At 33.0% G+C, this 24,235-nt stretch overlaps 1 protein-coding gene across 1 annotated transcript in view; it reads left to right on the forward strand.

Annotated features, from left to right (window-relative positions):
• Window positions 1-439: 439 nt before the first annotated feature.
• Window positions 440-24,235, forward strand: part of LOC147070089 (kinesin-like protein KIF19) — a 32,933-nt gene continuing 9,137 nt past the window's right edge. Inside the window, exons 1-8 of the mRNA XM_085949909.1 lie at window positions 440-483; window positions 1,485-1,641; window positions 16,110-16,372; window positions 18,280-18,471; window positions 19,330-19,495; window positions 20,364-20,479; window positions 22,096-22,356; window positions 24,037-24,193. Coding sequence (XP_085806035.1) covers window positions 440-483; window positions 1,485-1,641; window positions 16,110-16,372; window positions 18,280-18,471; window positions 19,330-19,495; window positions 20,364-20,479; window positions 22,096-22,356; window positions 24,037-24,193 — 1,356 coding nt within the window. The remainder of the gene's footprint in view (window positions 484-1,484; window positions 1,642-16,109; window positions 16,373-18,279; window positions 18,472-19,329; window positions 19,496-20,363; window positions 20,480-22,095; window positions 22,357-24,036; window positions 24,194-24,235) is intronic.

Genomic DNA, 24,235 nt, shown 5'->3' on the forward strand with positions numbered 1-24,235 from the left:
GACGTCACCTGTTCTTACTGTGCAGAACCAGGCCACGACCGTGCGGACTGCCCCGTGAAGGAAGCTTCACCAAAATGCGTTGCCTGCCGCCGTCACAAGCGGCCATATGACCACCCGACCCATAGTGCAACATGTCCGGCTCGCCTGTATGCGGAGCAGAGGGAGCGATCAATGACGGACTACTCAATTGAAATCCCTCACCCATCTTCAGCATGACTCGCTTATAATAAGCATCATTCAAATACTTCCGCACCTCGGTCATGCGAGATTTATTATCAAAATGTAAGAGGCCTAAAAACTAAAGTAAATACATTTAAAGAGGGTATATTGTGTGCCCAACCATCGATAATTGCTCTAAGCGAAACATGGCTCGACGACACCATATCGGCCAATGAGCTGTTCGGAAGTGAATATTCTGTGCATAGAACAGACCGTCGAAATGGTAGACGAGGTGGGGGCGTTTTGCTGGCAATTAGAAATGGGGTAGCATTATCCACACAAACTTTATATCCAACCAGATCAAATTTAACTGAATATGATTTTGATTTTAATTTGTGTAAAGTTAATTTTAACTTTTGTTCACTGTACTTGGCCGCTGTATACTTCCCTCCCGGCAGCTCAGCGACTACATACAGTGACTTTTTTCACATAATAGAAAATTTGGTACTGCCCAACAAAAAACTAATTATTTTGGGAGATTTTAATTTGTATTCCGCTGGTATAATTGAATCTGATTATACCAGCTTTAATAATTTATTTATTTTAAAACAATTTTCTTCTGTGAAAAATAGTCTCGGTCGGACGCTTGATTTGGTGCTATCTAACGTTGGTTGCACGGTGGTCAGCGCGTGTGATGAGCCTCTCGTTCCTGAAGATGTCTATCATCCCTCTACTTGCACAATTTTATCTTTTAAGCATGTATCGCACAGAAATGATTCGTCGATTCCTCCACTGAATAGGCATAATCCGCAATGGAATTTTTCAAATGGAAATTTTTTAGCGCTGTATAATTCTTTGAGTACTACAGATTGGACCTCTTTATATGAACAAATTGATGTAAACACGGCATTAACTATTTTTTATAATAAATTTTATAATAGTCTGGACTCCCGTTTCCCTCGCCGGCTCGTTCATCTACCGAAGTACTCATATCCTAAGTGGTTTACGCCAGAAATTATTTATAATCTAAGGTCAAAGGCATATTATCATGCACTGTGGAAAAAACATAGACGGACTGCAGATTATAGTAAATTTTCCTGTCTTAGAAACTCATTGAAGTGTGACATCTCTTCGGCTCACAAATCATATCTAACATCGATTGGTCGAAATATTGTTTCAGATCCTAATTGTTTTTGGAAATATATTCATTCGCTTAGTTCCAGTAGTACTACAAAAGACAATGCCATGATGACGTTGAATAATGATCCTATAGAGAGCCATGTTATATCTGATGCATTTGCTAAGCATTTTGAATCACTTTATAGCTCAATAGAACCGCTACTTGACCCCGATTCTGCTGGTCCTTCGTCTGCAACGCAAGATATTCAAATCTCAGCTTTTGACAAGAAAGATATGGAATATGGGTTTTCAAATTTGTCTCCCAAAAGTTCATTTGGTCCAGATGGCTTGCCACCTTATGTGGTTAAGGGCTATTACGAACATATATCCTTTCCGCTTAAACATATATTTAATTTAATCATAGCATCCAGCACTTTTCCTGATGCATGGAAAATAACCCGCCTAAGGCCGCTTCATAAAAAGGGATCTAGATCAGAGATCTCTAACTATAGGCCAATAGCAGTTCTTTCGGCTCCATGTAAATTATTTGAATCGATATTACATATAAACATCAACCGTCAAATAGACTCTCGCCTCTCCGATTCGCAGCATGGTTTTCGACTTAGGCGGTCCACAGTAACAAATCTTATAGTGTATAATAATTTTATTTCAAATTCTATGGATAAGTCAATTCAAGTTGATTCTGTGTACACAGATATTTCCAAGGCATTTGATCGTGTTGATCACGATATTTTATTACAAAAGCTTTGTACATTTGGCGCGTCATATAGTATAATATGTTTTTTTGCTTCTTATTTGAAAAATCGCCGTCAATTTGTTGATTACCATGGGAATGAATCGCGGATTTTTAGAACAAACTCTGGTGTTCCTCAAGGTTCAAATCTTGGCCCAATTTTGTTTTTAATATTTTTTGATGATATTGTCAAAGTTATAACCAATTCTTCTTGTTTGCTATTCGCAGATGATCTTAAACTTTTTCGAACTATTGAAACCCCATTATGCTGTGCGATGTTGCAGTCTGACCTAGATGCTATCTCGCAATGGTCTATCTTAAATAAACTTGAATTTGTTACCTCCAAATGTAATATTATTTCATTCAATCGTTCAAGGCACACCTTATTGTTCCCATACACATTGTCTGGTATAATATTGAGTAGGGTAACGGAGATAAAAGATTTGGGAGTATTGTATGATACAAAGTTCACTTTCAATCAGCATATTCTTAACATCAGTACTAGATCTAGCAAAATGCTTGGTTTTGTTATGAGGGTTTCAAAATCATTCGAAAACGTCCGAGTGCTACGTACTCGTACATTATACGTATCATTTGTGTTGAGTATTCTTGAATATGCCAGCATTATTTGGAGTCCTAATAGGTTCATGCACACAATTAAGCTGGATCGAGTCCACAATAGATTTCTTAGATTTCTCTACTTAAGAACATACGGGTTCTTTCCTTATGATAATGACAATAAAATGAATTTCCCGACTCGTTTTCTTCTGGGTATGCTATCAATGCAATCCCTGTCTACCCGAAGAGTGATTGTTCTTTTAAAGCATTTCTTTTTACTTCTTCGTGGGTTCATTTACAATCCGCATATACTGGCAAATATTAATTTTCATGTTCCCACCAATATCACTCGCAGCTCCACGGTCTTCAAGATACCTCGTCGCAGGACAGATGTTATGTTTCATGATGCTGTGTATCGTGCAATTAGCTTATTTGATGGCACCATAAAGGTTGATTTGTTTTTTATTAATTATATAATGTTTGTAGACGTTTTAAATAGGATAAATTTATAATTGTATATATTATCATATTTCTTTAATATTTACACATGCCGTCTTTTCCACTTTCTTGTCATATTAGTTGTTATTTGTAATTAAAATATTTTTATATATTTGTATGTATTATGTATTATGGCGCATTGGCCAAAAGCTGTAATGCCGTAATACTCTTTTTTATAAATAAATAAATAAATAAATAAATAAATAAATAAATAAATAAATAAATAAATAAATAAATAAATAAATAAATAAATAAATAAATAAATAAATAAATAAATAAATCCGGCCTATTTTTATCGCATATGAAAGATGGTCGAACAGGTTGTCTAATGCTTTCTTATGCTTTCTTCTTGCTTCCGTCATCCCATTATGTATATTAAATGCTCCCTAATCGATTGTGAGGCTACTAATGCTCCTCAGGATCATTTCAACGTTACTGGGGGTAGTATCGTTTACTTTCGGAAACACTGATATAGACTATATATGTTGATGTATAGCCGTCTAATATAACAACATAATTAAATATTATAAGTAATAATATAAGAATAAAATAAATACGTGTTTAACTATGGCACTGGCTACGCGCCAATGCTAAATACTAATTAATACTAATTACTGTCGTAATGTTTCAGCTGTGTGAACGGCGTGATATTAGTAAGTACTCGAAGGTCTGTTGTAACGGTCGCATAACAAAATGTAATCTGTTATATTAACTCTGTATATTATTATTCATGAAGTTGATATTAAATAAAGTTAATCATTGGGTCTATTCTATACTTATCGACCGCTAAAGTGATAAAGTGATAAATATTATCAAACTTAGGGTAGGTTTGTATCAAAATATTAGCACTTATTGTAACAATTACACGAAGTTGGTTTTTATTGTTGCAATAAGTGCTATATTTTAACAGCACATATCTTGCTGCTGTTAAAATATCGCACTTATTGCAACAATAAAAACCAACTTCGTGTAATTATTAAAATAAGTGCTAATATTTTGATACAAACCTACCCTAAGTTTGATACTATTTATCACTTTAGTGTTCGATAAGTATAGAATAGACCCACTGATATATAAAACTATGTTGATAAACGATCCACTATTCCCAACAATATATTATTAAATAAACATCAAGGTAGGCACTCTTAGGTACCGATTAAAAATGATTTTTGATCACAGTCAATATTTTTCTCAGTTTACCATTTTAGTTAACGACCCCATAGAATATATATTGAAACCCTCATGAGAGGTCGCGACCCACGAATTAACAACCAATATAATATATATTGATAATTTAACAAATCGTTTCTTCCTTCGGATCAAACAATTACGTTTGAAAATCTATGATATCTCTTGATAATTATTATAGATGTTAAAAAGTATAAACCTTAAACCTCTATATATTTAATGTTTTTTTCGTAGTTTATAATGCTTAAAAATATCGTAGGTAATATTGAATTTTCTACTAACATGCGCAAGTCGCTTAGTATATTTCATCAAAAAGTACAGCGTAAATTACTATTATTACCCAGTGCGCAGTTACTTGAACCGAAAGTCATAAAGTCTCAAGGGAAATCAACAATCAAAGGGGAGTGGTCGATAACACTCTCACCGCTATATTAAATTCACTCAACTTTCAACCCCCAATAATCAATTTTCTCCAATTTTGTTTATTCCAAACAATACTTAAGTCAGAATATTCAAGTGGATTTGTGTCAGCAGTATTTTGGATAAACGAAAATATATTATTTAGAATTAAATGAACATTGTCAAATACATAAAGAATTATTTATGTTATTTTATCAAGGACTATTAAATTTAAATGTGTTGGCCTCATAGTTAACGATTGATAAACGAATTATAATGTTTATTTACTACTATGGCAAAAAGGAAGGTACTTATAAACAAATTTAGATTTTGAATTAGATGAGTAGTCAAATGGAATGTCATTGTTTTAAATATTTCCTTGAAATTAAATGTATACGTTAAATAAGTGTAAAGTGTTTATTTAAACCATTTAAGTCATATTATACTGATGACCTTAATGTGAATATAATAATGAAATATGAATATATACATGCAATAGATTTGAATAAATTAATAATTGTATATAGACAATTTTAATATGTATTAAGTAGTTTTTAAATACAATATCATCTACAAGTTAATATTCCATAGATCTTAAAGCAATTTCAATGTTCATATTCATGGAATATTATATTTTAATAATTTTCTTTAATGGGTGGATTTGTCTAGACTTTGAGTTGGGGAATATTTGCATATATATAAAAAAATCTTTCAGCACAATAGAGACAAGTGCGTATCCTTATGATTTGAGTATCAAGCAAGTAATTCCTAGCATTAGTTTATACTCCGCGATATACATTTTTATATTACAACATGCAAACAGGCGCAATTACAGTAGATAGTGAAACACCTCACAGGAACCCCCGATTTATGAAGCCAGGGTCTTGCACTTTACACTAAGGGGTCTGCTAGGGACAGTTAAGTACCTCGGTCATTCATAGACAAGAGAGAATTATCCAGCGCACTATCTAAGACAAAATCAACGGTATACCTACTTAGCTGAATTTCGTAGGACAAGAACCTTTGTAATTGGTACGAGTACAGCTTCACCAAACTGTTCCGGATCAGAGACGATACATATAATATCCCCCGATTGACCTTCGACAGGGAACGTATACACCTCTAAGTGTACTTAGATACCTCGTTGATAATTTTAATATTTTAGATTAATTTGTACCTAACCTTAGAAGTTACGAATATAACTATTAATAATAGAGGAAAAAATAGCAATCTATTTTTTTATAATATTATTAGAAAGGTCAATTCTGTAAAACTTTCAATTGCATATTTAATTTTAAAGTATCAGTCCCATGTGTTTGGATCCATTGTCACCTAAATTTAAATTCGAACAAAGTTTGAAAACCTATACTGCATTTGTTTTCATAACCGGGACAGCAACTTTGAGTATATTAGGACAATATATATAGGTATATCAATACTTGACCATCGCAAAATTTAAATTCGTAAAGTGGTAATTTTAAGTTAAAGTTAAGGTCATGGGAAGCAGGGTCATGCCTTATGCACGGCGCTGTAATTCCGGTTAGTTCATTAATCATTCGTCTCGGCGGTGTTCAATTGGCGCTATTCAGGAAACAAAAGCACGTTAACGGAAAAGCATAGACCTACGGATTACAGATATGTCTCGCTTTTTAAATATAAATATTATGCGGGTGTCAAGAAATTCATTATTTTGCGATAAATCTTCTCTCTTCTCGGTAGTTCCCTCATGGGTGAGGATTGTGAAATGTCTGAAATGCAGTAATCTTTTGAACGACTAAAACTCTCCACCCCTCATGGTCCTGTAAGGGCAGTTTATTTAAATGCCAGATCCGGGAATAAATATTAATTAATTTAATAATTAAACTTTTAATAGGAGAACTCCGCCATATAATAATGTTTGTTAATTCAACAATATTTGAGCTATTTTTGATAGGTGTTTCAGATTGTAAATACCGTCATACATTTCAGTTATATGAAACGCATTTAACACGACCATCATACACGGTGGCGTAGGAAGGTTTCATTTAATATGTTAATATACATAATATTATATAATACTTAATAACTTTAATTTTATAAATGATAATATAACATATATTAAATTCTATAGAATGTTTTTTTTAAATCAAGACTAGTCTTGACAATGATGTTTCAACCGACGAATGCTGACTCAATTAATAGGTTTAGTTTTAGTTATATTTATTTGAATTTCACTGACTATGGGTGTATATCCCCAAATAAATGTTGGTTTTAATAACTCGAAATATCGTAGAATTATCAAAAACTTTGTTTTCAAAACCATAATAAGATATTTCAATGTATGCCAATCAAACAACTTAGTATTTTGAACCACTCGATTTAAGGTTTCAGCACTTCCGTATAATCAATCAAATAAAATATGTACTTATGTATTATTTGATGCCCTTAAAAGATAGTCTATATTTATTTAATTTAATTATTTATTACCTGTAACATCTGGTATGTTTAAAAGTAATTATAATTATATATACCTATCGGATGTTTTTGAAATGAAAATTTTACATTTGATTTATTAGTGTTTTAATAATCTTATTTTTTATGGTTTTATTGTAAAGTATTGTATTATTGCAAACAAACAAACTATTACATTACACTGAGAAAAGAATTAAAAAGTTATGTAGAGAAACAATAATACTAATAACAGAGTAAAACAAAACAAGTGACAACAGGTGTAAACTTAAACGATATAAAGTACGTATATATTATTAACCAATAAATAATAATTATAAAACAATTGATATACTAGGTTTCCCCAAGTATATAAAATACCTCCTCCAGACCCGGACTCCAGACTGGATACCCCAGGAATACCTAAAACAGTGGCTGCATTTCCTATTTGATTATTCGCTGTCTCAGGTGTTTTCAAAATTATGTTTGTTCATTTTTTTATAATTTAGTATGTCTTTTTTGTTAAAACTGTTAATAAAAATACTTAGAACACTTTTAAATAATACTGATTTTATCGATCACTTGAGGTAAATCTTTAATAAATAATTTTCCACGGACTCGCTACGTGAGAGCTTTAAGTTCGTGTAACCTTCTTTCCCGCCAGATCCGGTGCGTGACGTATTTCCGCCGGAACTAGCCGTTTGAGGGTCACAATTTAGTTCGATTTCACAGACGTGTAAACCCGTTCATGAGCTTCACTAATTTATTCTGATTGTCAGTACATTTTCATCTACCATGCTGTCAATATAGGCAAGGGTAAAACAAAAATACGCCGAAATAGATATTCGTGGTGATTTAATTCGCTTTAGTATAAATAGAAAACTCCATGAACTTATTCAATCGAACAATATTGTACGATAATTACCCATAATTAAATAGGTATTCACTACCCACAATGGTTAATTTGATAACGTCCTTCGATGGGTCTATTCTATACACAAGGCGGCTATCTGCGGTTGGCGAGGGAAGTTTATCACATTTGTGTATTAAGGTATTATAATTGTTACAATAAGTTAGCCGCCTAAACTGTTAAAACTATCTCTCGCTCTAAAAGTTAACACAGCCAAGAGAGAAGCTGTTAAAACATATCACTTTTGTCACAGTTTAAACGGTTAACTTATTCTAACAATTAACCGCCTCAATATATAAATATGATAAACTACCGTCAATAGCCGTCGATAGCCGCTATCTGTATAGAATAGACTCACATACAAGCTAATTAAGGGAATAAAGATAGGAATGGATAATATTATTCTTACCCTTAAAATTTTCAATGAAATCATATTAATTACAACCGAATGTATACGTTTTTTTATATTTTCACGTTTTCAAGTTCAATCAACAATAATTGGTTACATGTAAATTGTACCTAAAACATTTCACCGTAGCACAGTTCACTGTGAGCTTTCTTATCGGAAAGAGATGACCGTCTACTATACGGACGCCAATTTTATTAGATTCAATATTAACATTAATTCAATTTTCATAGCTGATTTTGGCAAAATTCATGAATTCAAAAATGAAAACTTAACCTATTCTAACAAATAATCCAGTATATTGGCTATTTTCAAAAATTGTTTGCTGCTGGCTTCCTGTAAAGTGTAATCAGAAAAGAATCGTGTTTTATTTAGACATGAATTTTATGTCAGTACTATACGACCCAACGAGGTTGGACGGTCTTTAATATACGGCCATATATTTCCGATACAACATTTCACGGTGAAGTGTGATACGGCGAACTGCATACGTACAAGTTTCCGGACAAGACAATAATTATAAGAAGAATAGGTTTAGAAGAAATTTACGTTACAAGTAACACACCCACGATGGCCGCGCGGCTTAAGCGTTGGCCTTTGGCGTCGTGGGTCCCAGGTACGAATCCTGGGTCTGGCAAGTACACATATTGTTTTTCAATTTGTGTATAAGCCAGAGTATGGACCTAATAGGTTGAGCAAGTGGCTGACATCAATTTCTCGTAAAAAACAAAAATCTGTTAATACAAAACCTTCACTCCGTGGAGGCCCATATGATCCTACTAGGATCGGACATGGTAAAAAAAATACTTACATAATATGTTAATTCAGTGCGTCATACACGTGCGTCTTCTGGTGTTATTAAATTTTCTCTCACTACCTACTCTCGAACTAACAAAAATATAATGAAAATTTCATGATAAATGCAAAACTATCGATAATAGATACGATTGATTTCAGAAATACACGTCGTATTGTGTACACAATAATATTTCAAATAATGACTTTTCGACTAAAAGCACAATAAAAGTTAATATTCGTATCGCGTTTTCTGATCGAAATATTTTTTGTTATCGGAACGAGTGATCTCCAAAATCAATCGCCATATTGAAATACTATGTCCACATTATCCTTCCACAAAACACAATTTTGTAGTGTTGCTACTAGGCTCAATATACGAGAATATTCCTATAACAATCAATATTGCTATCAGACGAAATGACCAATCGTTATTTTATGAACACTAATTTAAAGCTGTTATTCATACAAAAAACATCCTGTCAGCCATATTTGAAACGTCTTATTATATATAGATGTTCGTAAATACGTTTACCGGCATTGTGTTCAATATATTGGTAGTGCGGATTTTATAGGATCATAAAAAATATTTATTATCTTGTTATGTATATGAGAAATCACGATATATACTGATTATTAAGGGCTGGTGTGTCGTGTAAAGGTCAAATCAGTCTATCAACTTTGTAGGAAATTATTATTATTCCCATTAAATTCCCAAAAAAATCAACATTTCATAATCATATAAAACAGGCTCCATACCAGTGGCGAAGGGTGACTTTTTGAAAGAGGTAGGCTGTGGGAGTAACAATGCTTGTCAGATATATTTGAGGGAAATAAGAAGATACCCAATATTACTACTGATGAATAGGTACGCTAAAACGAAGAAATTTCAAAAGCTTAATTGGTTTGTTATAATTAGTTCATAAAAATAAGCAATAAGTTTGAATTACTTATGTATTTTCCTAAACATTTATAAACGTAACATACGCTCAAAATATATTGCCTATCATCTATGAAAATATCCGTTGTTGTATATATATTATGTTCAATAACAATTTATAATTTAACCCGTAAAACTAGACATTTTAAAATACTTCTATATTTAAAACACAGACTTAGGTAGGTACAATATCAGATATCTAAATTGTCTAATGAGTGAACTAATAAAGAAATAAAAATCGCGAGATAAATAATTTTATATTTTTAACAACAATTAATTTTATTATGACAATTATACGATAGATGTCTTTGTGCATATTGAATATATTATTATTTGTGATTATATTAATACGTCAACATGAAAATAAAAATTATTTTTCTTAAGAAGGTAGGCTTTAAATAATCGCCTAGTATGGAGTCTTCGCCACTGCTGCATACTCTGACTCATACACAAATTGAAAAACAATATGTATACTTGCCAGACCCAGGATTCGAACCTGGGACCCACGAGTCTATAGGCCGACGTTTGAGCCGTGCGGCTATCGTGGGTGCATTATGATAAAATAATATGTGTTACCCATCGTAAATAAGTAATCGACATAGAAGAAAGCTGTTTCTTGAATTCTTGAGCGTATCAGAATTTAAAAAAATATCAAACTTCATATTGAATTAGGTTGACACTGACGCAAAATGTAAAGTACAATAAAATAGCCATCGTCATATATCATGTGATTAACCAAATTTGATTAAACTGTGTATAAGGAAATTTGACAAAAAATGCGTAAACAGTTTAAATACAGATACCTATATTAATGATATAAACCCCAAGTAATTAACGGAAAAATTAAATCAAAGTGTTGATTATAACAGTATAATCACTATAATGTAATGAGTTATCTTTTATAAGACTTATGTTTAGTATATTTAGATGAGAGTTCCTCACCCAAATGCATGCCATTCATAGCGTGCAACTTATGGACGCTCATAAAATGTTTTAACTATCTCCTAATCTGCTTCCACTTATACGTTGCTATTTTTTGTCTTGGCGATGATTGTGCAGCGATTTTTTTGTGCTGGTGATTGACATAGTTTTTCGCAAGTGGATTGTAATTTTAAAGATGATGTGGATTCCGGGTCTAGGGGTAAGGGCGATTTAACAGAATGCCAGACACTGACCTTTATGATGATTTATGATGGCTCCGTGGTCTGGTTGCACTGTCACTCGCGCGGTATTATTTGTTTGGGTTAACCGGTGCGTTGCACTTGACGGTACACTGTTTATAGATGGTATGACGTGAGGTAGATGAATGATGATGATAGGTTGTATTATTTATGGACGCTATGTTCACTCAAGCCGTAACAGACTTAGTGCAACGAAGGTCGAACATATATGTTCTGAGTTAACTTTTGAATCACGCTGTATAACAACTGTAACAACTTACCCACGTCCGCTTGATGCATATCACTTGAGCTAACTCTTGAATCACTCTGTATCTAACACGGCCTCGTTCGTATCGTATCAGATATAGCTCGACAGCTTTAGCAAGCCCCGGCGCTCGTTGGTTTTAGAGTAACTAAACGTTATTTTACTCACGATCTATCATGACTCGTGACTCCCGGTCACTTGTTCTTGTAACAATAGTGGGATTTGAAGGAGATGGGAAGTGAGGATTACGGCCACCACAATTTGGCGCAACCAGCAGTCTATACCTAATTTAAAAATTTCGCTTTATTTCATTGTATCATAATCACTCCGAAAACTCTCTATTATTTTATTTTTCTATATAAAGGTTACCAAGTTCATTTAAAAAAAAAAAGGTTAAAAAAATTGTCAGAATTTACAACGTAGAATAAAAAATACTCCAATAAATTTGACTTGACTTATTGTTCCTAAAATAACTACATGGCATAGTCTACACATTTTTTATTTACATAAAACTATTATTAGACCTAAAATAACAGCGGTTGTTCGTTAAAGTAGTTAATGGCCAACCGTTTCCATTAAGCGCTACGGGGGTCTACGGGCGCTACGGCGATATATTGTAGAAGAATTCTATGCCAAAAATATTCTGCACTTTTTTTTGAATTGAAGATTTGAATTTTACGCGTCATTAAAATGTATTATTTGATTTCAGACACGCGCTCAAATTACTAAAGTGGAAAGGAAATCAATTCGAGAAACTTAAAAATAAACTATAAAAGAAATAATATTTATAACACCTTTAATTGTGTTTTATCACTTGGAACCTCTATTTCGAAATTGCTTAGCCAAAATAATGTATCAGAGATTTAGGCAGAAATCAGTTATTTTTTAGAATGTCAAATGTGGAACAGTTATCATTTATTCTGTGATAAGAACAGAATTCGTTTTAAAGGGTAGTTAGTGAAAAATAATTACAAGATAAAAAGAAATTTTTATATACCACGTTTTTAAATTTTCTGTTGAATCATATAAAATTGACAATTCCATGTATTAATAATTTACGACAAATAAGGCAATTGTCAACAAATCATTTTTTTGCTATTTTGCAACAAGTAAACAAACATAGAATACTGAAATGTCATTTTGATTTCCATAGTAACTCACGTATATATTAATAATTTAGTTGCTAAGACCACCCCCTTAGCAACCAATAATAGTAGATTGGATTACGGATTTCTTTCGAAATAACTTTTCATACAAAACAGAATTAACTGAAAATGAATTCAAATCTACTTAAAGATGGCTAAAAGTATTAAAAAAATGCATTGGCATCGTGTTATGATATATTCTGAAAGTTTTAAATGTCTAGCTAGTCGGGAAGTTAGTTAAAAGTTCGATTGCAACATTTGTACTGGATAAACAACCACCGGACAAACAAGAATACGAGCTAAGAAAAACGTGGTAATATATTTGACGAAACCAATAAAAAAATGGTTTAAATAATACTTTTGTGATGTTGCAAATTAATTGCTAATTACGTCTTTTTACTCATAAAACAATAGATTTGAAATAATAATATAGGTACAACATCAATATTTAAATAAACAATACAGTATATTATATCATTAAAACGAGTCTTTATGTGTATGTATATATATACATATATCAGTGGAAATGACTCCATGTTAGGATATTTGTTAAAGCCTACCTTCGTAAGAAAAAAATATTTTAAATTGCCTAATAACGTATTTACACCACATCTATATGTAGGTATCTATTATGAATTGATTACCAGCTGCTAACCAAACCGACACGTACATAGCACTAAAACGTTATCAGACATGGTACTAAGCGATTAATTTAACCAAAAAAACTGCAAGTTATTTTAAACACTTCACGCATACAACATATACATACGTATTGTAAATAACACACATAATGTCAAAACCAGTATCATACTATCACGTGACCCGAGGCTGTAGGTTTTAAAGTCTAACGGGCATTCCAGTGCTTAGAGCGTTTCGTAAATATTCTATAAATTCATTTAGGAGCGCTGGTCATTATGAATTTAGGTGTCAAATGGTTTCACAGTCAAAACTCTCAACTATGTGAATTCTCTAGACAAAGTTCGAACGTGGTTGGGTATGCCTTTCGTGTAATATATATTATAAAAATGTGAACTATATTAATTTTTTGTTTAGTAAAATACTAAAGATGACATACAAAAATGTTTACTTACAGAGAATCGATATACTTACTATTATATAACTAGGTAGGTAGGTACTTAATTGGTGTTTGTAATGTTTTATGGTTGACGTACAAGTGTATATAATTTAAAAAATAGCACTAAAACTCTAAGAAATCTAAATTAGAAAGTTTTGTTTATACTATATTGAAATTTGAATTCAATTGAACAAATGATCCGAAAAATTATTTGGATATGGATTGTTGAAGGTTAATTACATTGAAACAAACATTACAAAAATATGGGGATAATTACAATGAATTACCTTGATATCTGGATTTTTTTTTTTAAATAGTACTTACCTATATAATTACGATTGTTTAAAAACTTAATATTAATGAATCGTAAAGCTATTTACCTGACAATGATACGGGTATAGCTGAAATATTTATTTATTGATCAAAACATACAAATAACATGAAAATGAATTTTAACGATTTGATAGCATTTTAGTTTAAATTTATTAAAATCACAACAGCGTAATTGTTTGTGCTCCCACAGCCGGCGTAGTTGGTTGAGTATTCGTCTGTGAAGCCGTGGGACACGGGCAGGATTCGACATCTGGCAAAGAATCCGTGTTACTCGTATTTAAAAAAAATATACTTGATTCAAAGTAAACAAACGGTATTTCGAGCGAATTACCAACGACTATTTCTCGTACGAAAGGTTTGATAATGTAAACACTCTGTAGATACTCACGTGATTCGCTCAGAAACGAATTTTATAATTCGCTTTTAATATCAGTGATGTTTTATGATCACGTTCATGGCCCCCACATCCTGAAGCGGGCCCCCAGGCCAGGATCTTGACCTGACGCTCTACAGTGGCGTTTTCTAAATGGTGTTGGAGGTCAATAAAATTCAGTGTACATATTTTTAGCGATTTTTAACACATCTAATAATTATGGAGTTGTCGAGTATCATCACACAATAACCAAAAATTGCATCGCACAACCATAATTAATCCTATTTTAAAATGGTAATAACTTCGAAGTAAATTTTTTTTGAAGTAAGGTTTTTACTATAAGAGTAAATTTACGATGTGTGTTTATCTCAATTATGTGGTCGAACTGTCACGCCGGGCCCTTCCTGAACCCGGGCCCCTAGGATAGAGCCCTGTCAGCCCCCCTTTATAGGGGCCATGATCACGTCTATCTCATTTTGTCCATTGCAGGGCATATTCTAATGGATACTATGTTCACCCCTACTGGTTCAGCGTTACTGTCGTCCATGTCAGCCAATCCCCCAGAACAAACAAGTATCATTCAAATATCTTATTGGAGGTTGTCCTTATAGTCTTTTGGTGATTTGTGATATATATCCATTAGTAGTTTTGCAGTAGTTTTGACAACGTAGGTTTAGATGTTGTAAGCTACCCCCTGACGTATTCCAAAACCCTTAGTATTATTTAAAATGTCATGTATTTAACATATTTAGGAATTTCCGAATTAACATACAATCATTATTCATTACTGACAATATTATATGCTGCACAAATATTATCATTACATAGTGATGTAGAGAATCTTATTTCACATTTTCTAATTGTTTATGTAACTTTACTACTATTAAAATAAAATACAACTGAAACCAATGTATGCATTTACTTTAATTTCAGGTGATTTAAATATATTGATTTTACAGTTTAGAGCCATACGTTGGAAGCTCGATAAAACATGAAATATAATATATAATTTTATTAGAATATCGACTGTGTTTAGGAAAAAGTGCGTAACCTTCGATTTTTCGAAAAGTGCTTTTATTAGATATTAACAACGTATACAACTAAATACACATTTTATTAAAAGGAACTAAGCCGCGAATGCCGAATTATTATCTAAATTCAGGTTTTAATTGAGATTAAATATTTTTTAATTTATGGAAAAACCATTTATCTTCAATTTTAATGATTTTTCTGTAATAACTTCTTGAATTATTATAAGATCGAAAATATATTACACCAAATCATCAATCATCATGCACCCAATGTCTGTGCCTATTTTTTAAAAAATATTAAACTAAAAACTCTCAAAAAACGTTTTTTGCTCAGTGATGGTTACGTCCTTTTTCCTAAACACGGTCGATATATTTATCCCTAATATGAAGATGAAACCTTTTTTGGCGTCCTGTTATTTTTTTTACTCTACTGATTGTAAATCTGGGTAGCATACTTTTATTCATTAAAAAATTGTCTGGTATTCTCGCTATGAATGCTAGTCTTCTTCGTTTCAACTTAATTGACAAAAAACCCGAAATAAATTTAATAGTATTCAATAATAAATTCTTCCAGGTATCCATGTCCTATCTCGAAATCTACAACGAAATCATCAGAGATCTACTAAACCCGGCGACCTTGAGTAATGTGGGAAGCATTGGCAGTGGTCTGGAGCTGCGAGAAGACGCCGGTGGAAGGGCTAGCGTGGCCGGACTTAGTTCTGTGCGCGTCAAATCCTCGGCAGAGGCCCTGCCGCTTCTGCAGAGAGGCGCCAAGATGCGGGTTGTCGAACCCACAGCCGCCAATAAGACATCATCCAGGAGTCATGCGTTGCTTAGGTGTGATAGCATATATCAAGTTCATATCTAAGAAGTAACTATTCAAAAATAGTAATAATATAAATGAATAGTTATATAACTATATTCAATACAGTAATATTTGAATTATGTCTATTGAATGTATGCAAATGAATAAAAATAAAACAATAACAAAACACGCTTAAACATTGATCTATGTAGTATAAATTAAGTAAATAATAACACCAAATAACATCACCTGCCTAAAATCCACCTGTGTGACTCATTCATACACTCCAACCGTTTTATTAAGAGAATTCATGAATGAAACAAAACATCGCAATGTTTTGACACACTTATTTTCATAACAAACAGCTTACAAATAAAAAAATATGAATCATTCGAAAGATGTATAAAGCAATAATCGCCTAGTTTTTTTTGACCGTGTCCAATCCTAAGTAGATCATATTGGTATCCACGAAGTATAGATTTGTATTAATATATATTTTTTGCTTTATTGAGAAATGGATGTTAGCCACTTGCTCAACCTATTAGGTACATACTATGACTCCAAACACATATTGGAAAACAATATATGTGTATTTGGCAGACCTAAAATTCAAACCTACCCACAGCATTATAAGTCGACGCGTTAGCAGTGAGTTTTTATATCTACTATATTGTATCAATATTTAACCATTCAAATAAATATTTTATTTTTGAATCACTTTGAAATTACATCGTTAAAATATTATTGCATTAGTCTGGTACTATTTAAAATTGTGTATAGAATCAGAATCAAACAAGCCCCTACCGGCTTTCGGCCTTTCCAGCTGTAAAGGCCGGTTCGGACCGGCCGAGTGATTTAGTAGAGTGGCGAGAAATTTAGTGAATTAGTAACTGAAAAGTGTCCGAACATAGTGCATTAGTGATGGTTTGTCGCATTAAAGTATAATAATTATAAGTTATATTATTTCAAGTAGTATCTTCGTTCCAACGCTGTGCCATTCCTGCGGCAGTCAGCGACTAATAAACTCGCCTGTTCTGACTTGTTTCGTGGCTTGTTTAGTATATAGTGAGAGGTGGTGGGGGTCGCTACTCGGCCGAAATAATAGAATAAAATGGATTGGCTTGACTGACCATTTTACTAAACTACTCGACTAAATTTGTCTGTTCAGACACGTTTATTTACCAAATCACTCGCTACTCGACTAATTCACTGAAACAGTCCGAACAAAGCTTAATGTGAAAGGAAACGAGGATAGGCGTCGGTATAGATCTGCAGCAAACATGTTGATGCGTTTAATTTATTGCATTTGTAGTAATATAATAAAATTACAAAACATGTCTGAAAAAGTTTATATTGGCATTCGAAACAATACCATTCTTAGGAATATTGGAATATAATAATGAATGAAATGAAAATAATGGAAAAATATCGATAATTACACTAAAATTGAGATTTAAGAAATCGTATTATACCTATATTATGTATATCGTGCATATTAACACAGATAGCTGATAATGTAGTCATTGCGAAGGAATTCCGATGAATTCGCGACTATTGTAAAGTCATACATTTAATATTATTTATGGTAAAACAGTATCAATATACATTTATTTTGTTTTTGAATGTCATAGTGATTATTAATTTTCTTTAACATCGCATTGATAAAGCAAAAGATTTTTAACTAAACTGTGGATATGTCTGTAGGTACATGCAATTGTTCGGGCACGTTAATCAATAGATAACTTAGCCAATATTATTGGGGCGTATCCAAGGAACCATCAAATTAAGCGATCCCCCATTTAAATGATTCTTAAGATGTGTCATGTCCATGACGAAATAGGGGTGGTTCGGTATGCACTAAGCATGCGTTAGGATTAAAACTATTATAAATTAAAATTGCGAATATGAATGTAGTCAAATAATAATGTTATCGTTTCAGTGTTACGGTAACATCGTGTTCTGTAGGCTCACGCCCTGCAGCTAGCGGTCGTTTGTTTCTGGTGGATCTGGCTGGAAGCGAAAGGGCGCACGTGGCCAGGAGTCGCGGAAGACGACTGCAAGAAGGGGCTCACATCAACAGATCATTATTGGCGCTTGCCAACTGCATCACAGCACTATCCGGAGGGGCAAGGTGAGAGAGAAAGGCAGTGAACCTTTTTATGGTTATTTTTTCTTTTGATCATGTGTGATCCTAATTGGATCATATCGATCATAGTGGAGGTTTGTACAGATTCTTGTATTTTACAGGAAATGGATGTTATTCACTTGCTCAATCTATTAGGTCCATACTCTGACTTAAAACACGAATTGAAAACCAACAGGATTCGAACCTGGGATCCACGACATTATAAACCGACGCGTAAGCCGCTCGGCCATCATGGACAGTTTCATGATTAGGTGGCAAAAAATAATAATGAATGATATGTCAAGAAGTATATTTGAAACTACGTTTGGTATTTTCAGTTTCGACAGATTGCTGAAGACATTTTTTCATTCAGAATCTCGGCTAAGAGATTTTTTAGTTCTTTTCCCCCCCAGAAATTTAGCTTTATTACCCTAAAACTTTTGTACCTTTGATGTCATAATAAAATAAAATAAAATTTCTGTTTTTAAAACCGCGAGTTTTTTTTAGTTTTCCTTTCGAAAATATCTGATATTTCACCAAAAATAAACATGGATTCAAAATCCAAGTCGATCTCCTACTTTAAACCTTTAAAGACGATGCTCGTTACATTTATGGGATGTTTTGCGTCGTCCCGGTTGAGGTTCTATAATTCTTTTGCGGGTCACCGATATTCCGCATGTGCCAAACATGGCACGCTTTCCATAGGTTCATCACAGCTGTTATAAAAACTCGGATCACTACTACTATATAATATCATAAAATTTGTTAAAATATTGGCCCTAATTATAGAGTTTCTCTAAGGTTTTAGTGTCAAATATAGGAAGAGCGATTCGTCAGGTTATTTAATAAATTTTTATTTTTCAGGTATGTTAACTACAGAGATTCAAAGCTGACGAGATTACTGAAGGAAGCCCTCAGCGGAAACTGTCGAACTGTCATGGTGGCCCATGTCTCTCCAGCAATGGAGCACAGAGAAGAAAGTAGAAATACTCTGCTATACGCAGACAGGGCTAATCATATCACTAATAAAGTGAGTTTTATAACGGTGTTACCCCAATATATAAAATCTTATAAATAGGTCGACATATCCCCAAGATTTGATTGAATACAACAATTTTGGAATATATTGTATTGATCTGTGGTGAAGAGTACTTGTTGGAGGAAAGTAGGCTGTGTGTTAACCGCAAAAAAAGTGGTAAGACAGTCGTACTTAAGAGCATACTTCAGTGAAACGGCAAATAATTTTCAACTATAGGTGCGAGGAAATTTCGGACTCCCTGCCAATCGGAGAGCGAAAGTCGAGCTGTGAACACGTCAATTTGTTTTGTGATGGCGTCGGGCGAATTAATTCTTAAATCGTCTGAAGATGACTAAAAACGTTACCCATTTACTTGAAAACGAAAACATGTCAATGAATATATTATTATTATTATTAATTATTATTATTACTAATAGAACAATATACATAATATTAAATGGACGCATGTTGAATTTTTATGACCAATTATGTTTTGTTCTGCACGTGTCGTTTGCACAATCCTCGCATCGCGTAGTCACGATCGTTTTAGAACGTGCCTCAGCTGAAGTATAGCCTTAAGAGGTTACGATTTTCAACAGCCATGGGCACATACACAAAGAAGTACTCAACTGTGTTTTATATGCCTACCCAATTATGTTACACAGCCATTTTTCCTTTTGCTAAATTCTTTTATTAATATATACAGAAACTATTTCAACTTTGCCTAGCAATCTATATAGCCAGTAACTATCGCAGTATAAAATAATATACCGATACACCGAGAGATCATCTCAGGGATTTCATATCATTTCGAGCCCTGAAAAATCTAATTGGCTTAAAGATTCATCGATCTATTATTATGTTTTATTTACTCTTTTAGGTGAAAAGAAATGTTTTGGACACGGATTATCACGTGACTCAGTACAGGACTGTTATAAACGAGCTGAAGAATGAAATATCTCGCCTGAGGACGAAAATGACGGAAGACAGACCACGGTAATTGACATGTCATATATTATTACTACTAATATACGACTTTCACGATTATAGAAGATCGCATTCACTATTCTATTATAATTATTTTAACACAATGGACGTGATGTGATCATTGATATTTTTCCATAACAACACTTTTCTGTGTATGTGATTTAATGGTAAATTAACATTAGCGAACACATCATAATCATTCCGTGAAATTTTGTAAAAAGGAATCAACTATCGAACTATTGGATATTTAATAAACCCATTGAATTTTCCGAATTATGATAATTTTCAAAAAGTGATAATCATAGTCCGTGGGTATACTGCGAATAAGCATTAAGTCAAAAATACTAGTTTTGAGATAATCTAGTTTGAAAGTTTGGACGGTCTTAACTTATTTTATATATATAAAAGGCAAATTCCTATCTGCGATATTGCTTTGCGTATGACTTAGTGCAGTTTCGCACGCAGAATTTTGTGAATATAGCCTGAGAATGAGAGAAGCAAATGCACTAAGTCCATTTAGTGAATTTTCTCTGAATAGATGTATGTCTTTTTGACTTATAACATAAATTATCTTCGCCAGTTTTATATATATGACTATGTGTGTTTTTGTAGACTATAGAGCGTACTCTTAATAATATTACCTCATCATTAAGTCAAAACAGTAAAATTTTGACTTAGTGCTTTTTCGCAGAATACCCACGAACATTGTTTGGTTATTTTTTTATTAAGGTTTCTAAAAATACATTTAAAAACAGAGTTGGTTCCCTTTTGCAATAAGTTGACCTACATATCTATATACCTACACAGCATATTATTATTGATTTTTCATAACATTTCATGTCACTTTGTAATATGATTCAGTGGCGTAGCTAGACATATTGGGCTTCAAAATCAGGCCCCATAATTGAAAATATAAACCATTACGTTCAAATATTTTCTATTAATTACTTACCTATTCAAACTTTTCATGCCGTAAATTATGAATTTTTAAAAAAGAAAAACAAAACATTGTGAACATAACAGAATTCAGGACATCCACAACTTGAGATTTACTTATAATTCTTTACGTTAGATTGTTATGTACTTAGTGTAATAAGAATATAAGAGCTTTGGTTGTTGAATAAATATTTTTGTTCAAAATGATGTATTTTTGTTTTATGAAGAATCAATTCACGTATTTAGCGACAGAATAGAAAATAAATATTTATATATAAAATAGTATATTATGCTTAATGGTAGTCAAATATTGTATTTGATAATATACTTACGATATATTCACTTTTAAAATATAATATTTGACAGTATCCGAATTATAAAAACTGCCTAAAAAATAATACACACTTATATTTTAAATATTGACAAAAATCCAAAATATTACCATCATAAAAGAAAAGAGTTTATATCCATAGTATTACGCAGATATTTGTTTTAATTAGCAACGTGTAGGTAATATGTATTTGTTATTAGATTGCAATACTGCTTTTAGAAATATTGTCTGATTTTGAGATATTTAATTACTTTGTGTAATTGTGTTATCAAGCCCCAATTTATTTTGGTCCTCATCTTTACGAACTGCGTCGGTTACAATAACTACGCCACTGATATAATATTATAATGCATCACAGATCCGGCATAGCTGCCGAGTCCAGCACCAACAACAATCCACAAAAAGGCAGCGAGCTGAAAGTGCTCCGCCAGGCCATCGTCGGCACTTTCCAGGAGCAGATGCGGCTCAGGAAGAGGCTAATGGAGCTCGACAGCCACCTGCTGGGTCTGGCAATGGACGCCGAGAGGCAGCACCTCGTCATCAGTCACTGGGAATCCAGGAACAACAGGCTATATAATGCGCCAAACACTTCGAGAATTTCTACTCAGTCCAGTTACAGGTAATGATTAGGTTTATTTTCGAGTTTATGTTATCTAGTTATGATACACATTCTTGGTGAACTGAGCGTCGCAGCCTGCCTAATCTAGTATTGCAATTATGCATTGACATCATACAGACTACAGCAGTGACGTCCCGTGGAGGTAGGCAGATTGAGCGTCGCTTGGGGGCGGCAGTTACTTGAAGGGCGGCAAATCGAGGAGAATTATTAGATATATAGATATAGGTACCAAAACATAGTAAAAATGAAAATATTTTTCCATAAAAAAAATCAGTTCACTGGTTGGATATCAAATGTATTAATTAACATAAAAGGTTTAACATGGCTGTAATTTTTTGTCGGGTTCGCGATGTCTAGTTGACTTCCATTGTTCTTGGACGTCACGTCCTTGATGACCAGCAATGACACGTGCAGGTTTGCGAATTATAGGTAGATACGTAAGTACTCAAGTACCTAATTAATTTATCCAAATATTCTTAGCAGTCATTCGTGAGTTTTGAATGTTGTTATGTGTATTATTAAATATACCCGAAACCGTGGACTCGCAATATTGTCTATTGAAGTAGGATGGTATTTAAATTAGATTTAGTGGTATATATTTTGTTAGTAATGTATCCATATAACACATTTCTTAGATATTGGAGTCATGAAAGGATGATAAAAATACTGTATAAAAATTGAGCCGTATTTTGGCGCTGCCTATGGGCGGCATTTTGTCTAGGGACGTCACCTGACTACAGAGTCTTCAGAAGATGGCGAAGACGTGGTCTATGTATTGGAATTCTCTATGGTGTAGATTAACTGTAAGACAGTCAGGGACCCGTTGTTCCATAGATGCTATGTCGTCGTTTTATAGAGGTAATTGTTATCTGAGGCTGATGACTGTAGTGTTCTGAGTCACAGTCAGAAGGGGGAGTTGTTTTATGTTGCTACAGTTGACTCGGAGGCAGCTGATTACCCGTTAACCTTTACCTGAAACTAGGGATTGCAACACCGGTATTAAATTATTTATTGATATCGAAATACCGGTTTCAATAATCCAAAATAACGGTATTTTCGGTATTAAAGAAAATACATACGTTTATGTTTTTCGAAAATGAATTTAATATTATTTTTCATTACTTTTTAATACTACATTGTATATTAAATTTAGTGAATAAGTTTTATGCTGCCAAAACGTAAATATATTGACTTAAACCAACAAAAGTTAAATAATATTGAAACAAAATCCCTCGAATATACTTATAGAATAGCCGCGATAAATTAGTGTATTTCGAAAAAGAAAATAATCGTGGCAAATATTTCCAATTATTCTATAACTATTGATTCGACGCTGGTATTACATCTAACAAACGCTGATTTTTAGAGAAATTTTCCTGTACCCGGACTTTATTTATAAAAATTAGCAGTTCTATAATATTATGATCTATATAATATATTTATAAAGGTCAAAATAATATATGTACGTATGTACTTTCAGTTGCTAAACAATAGTGTTTTAAATAGATGTTAATAGTTATATTTATTGACAGGCACTGCTTTGTTTAATATTTCGGTATTTTTATCAAATTCCGGTATTGATATATTCATTCGGTATTGCAATCCCTATCTGAAACTCACTGGAAGAAAAACCTTTATTGTGTGTATAATAACAACATTATTAATTTGTTTATATTGAAGGCGGACTGCTACATCGGACGAAGGTAACGTGGCTGTCGAGCAAGCTTGGGCAGAGCTTGCGACTCTTGAACAAGAGCAAGAGAAGGCTAGGGCGGAAAAGGCAGATGTTGAGAAAGAACTTGAAACAGTCAGGCAGCGAGGGGCTGCTCTAGAAGATGTAAGTTTTAATTATTCTTTTATCATTGATTTCAGTCAATTG

This window comes from Rhyacophila brunnea, unplaced genomic scaffold (assembly GCF_057557595.1).
Source record: "Rhyacophila brunnea isolate RB1 unplaced genomic scaffold, BYU_Rbru_1.0 scaffold_22, whole genome shotgun sequence".
NCBI classification, from domain to species: domain Eukaryota; kingdom Metazoa; phylum Arthropoda; class Insecta; order Trichoptera; family Rhyacophilidae; genus Rhyacophila; species Rhyacophila brunnea.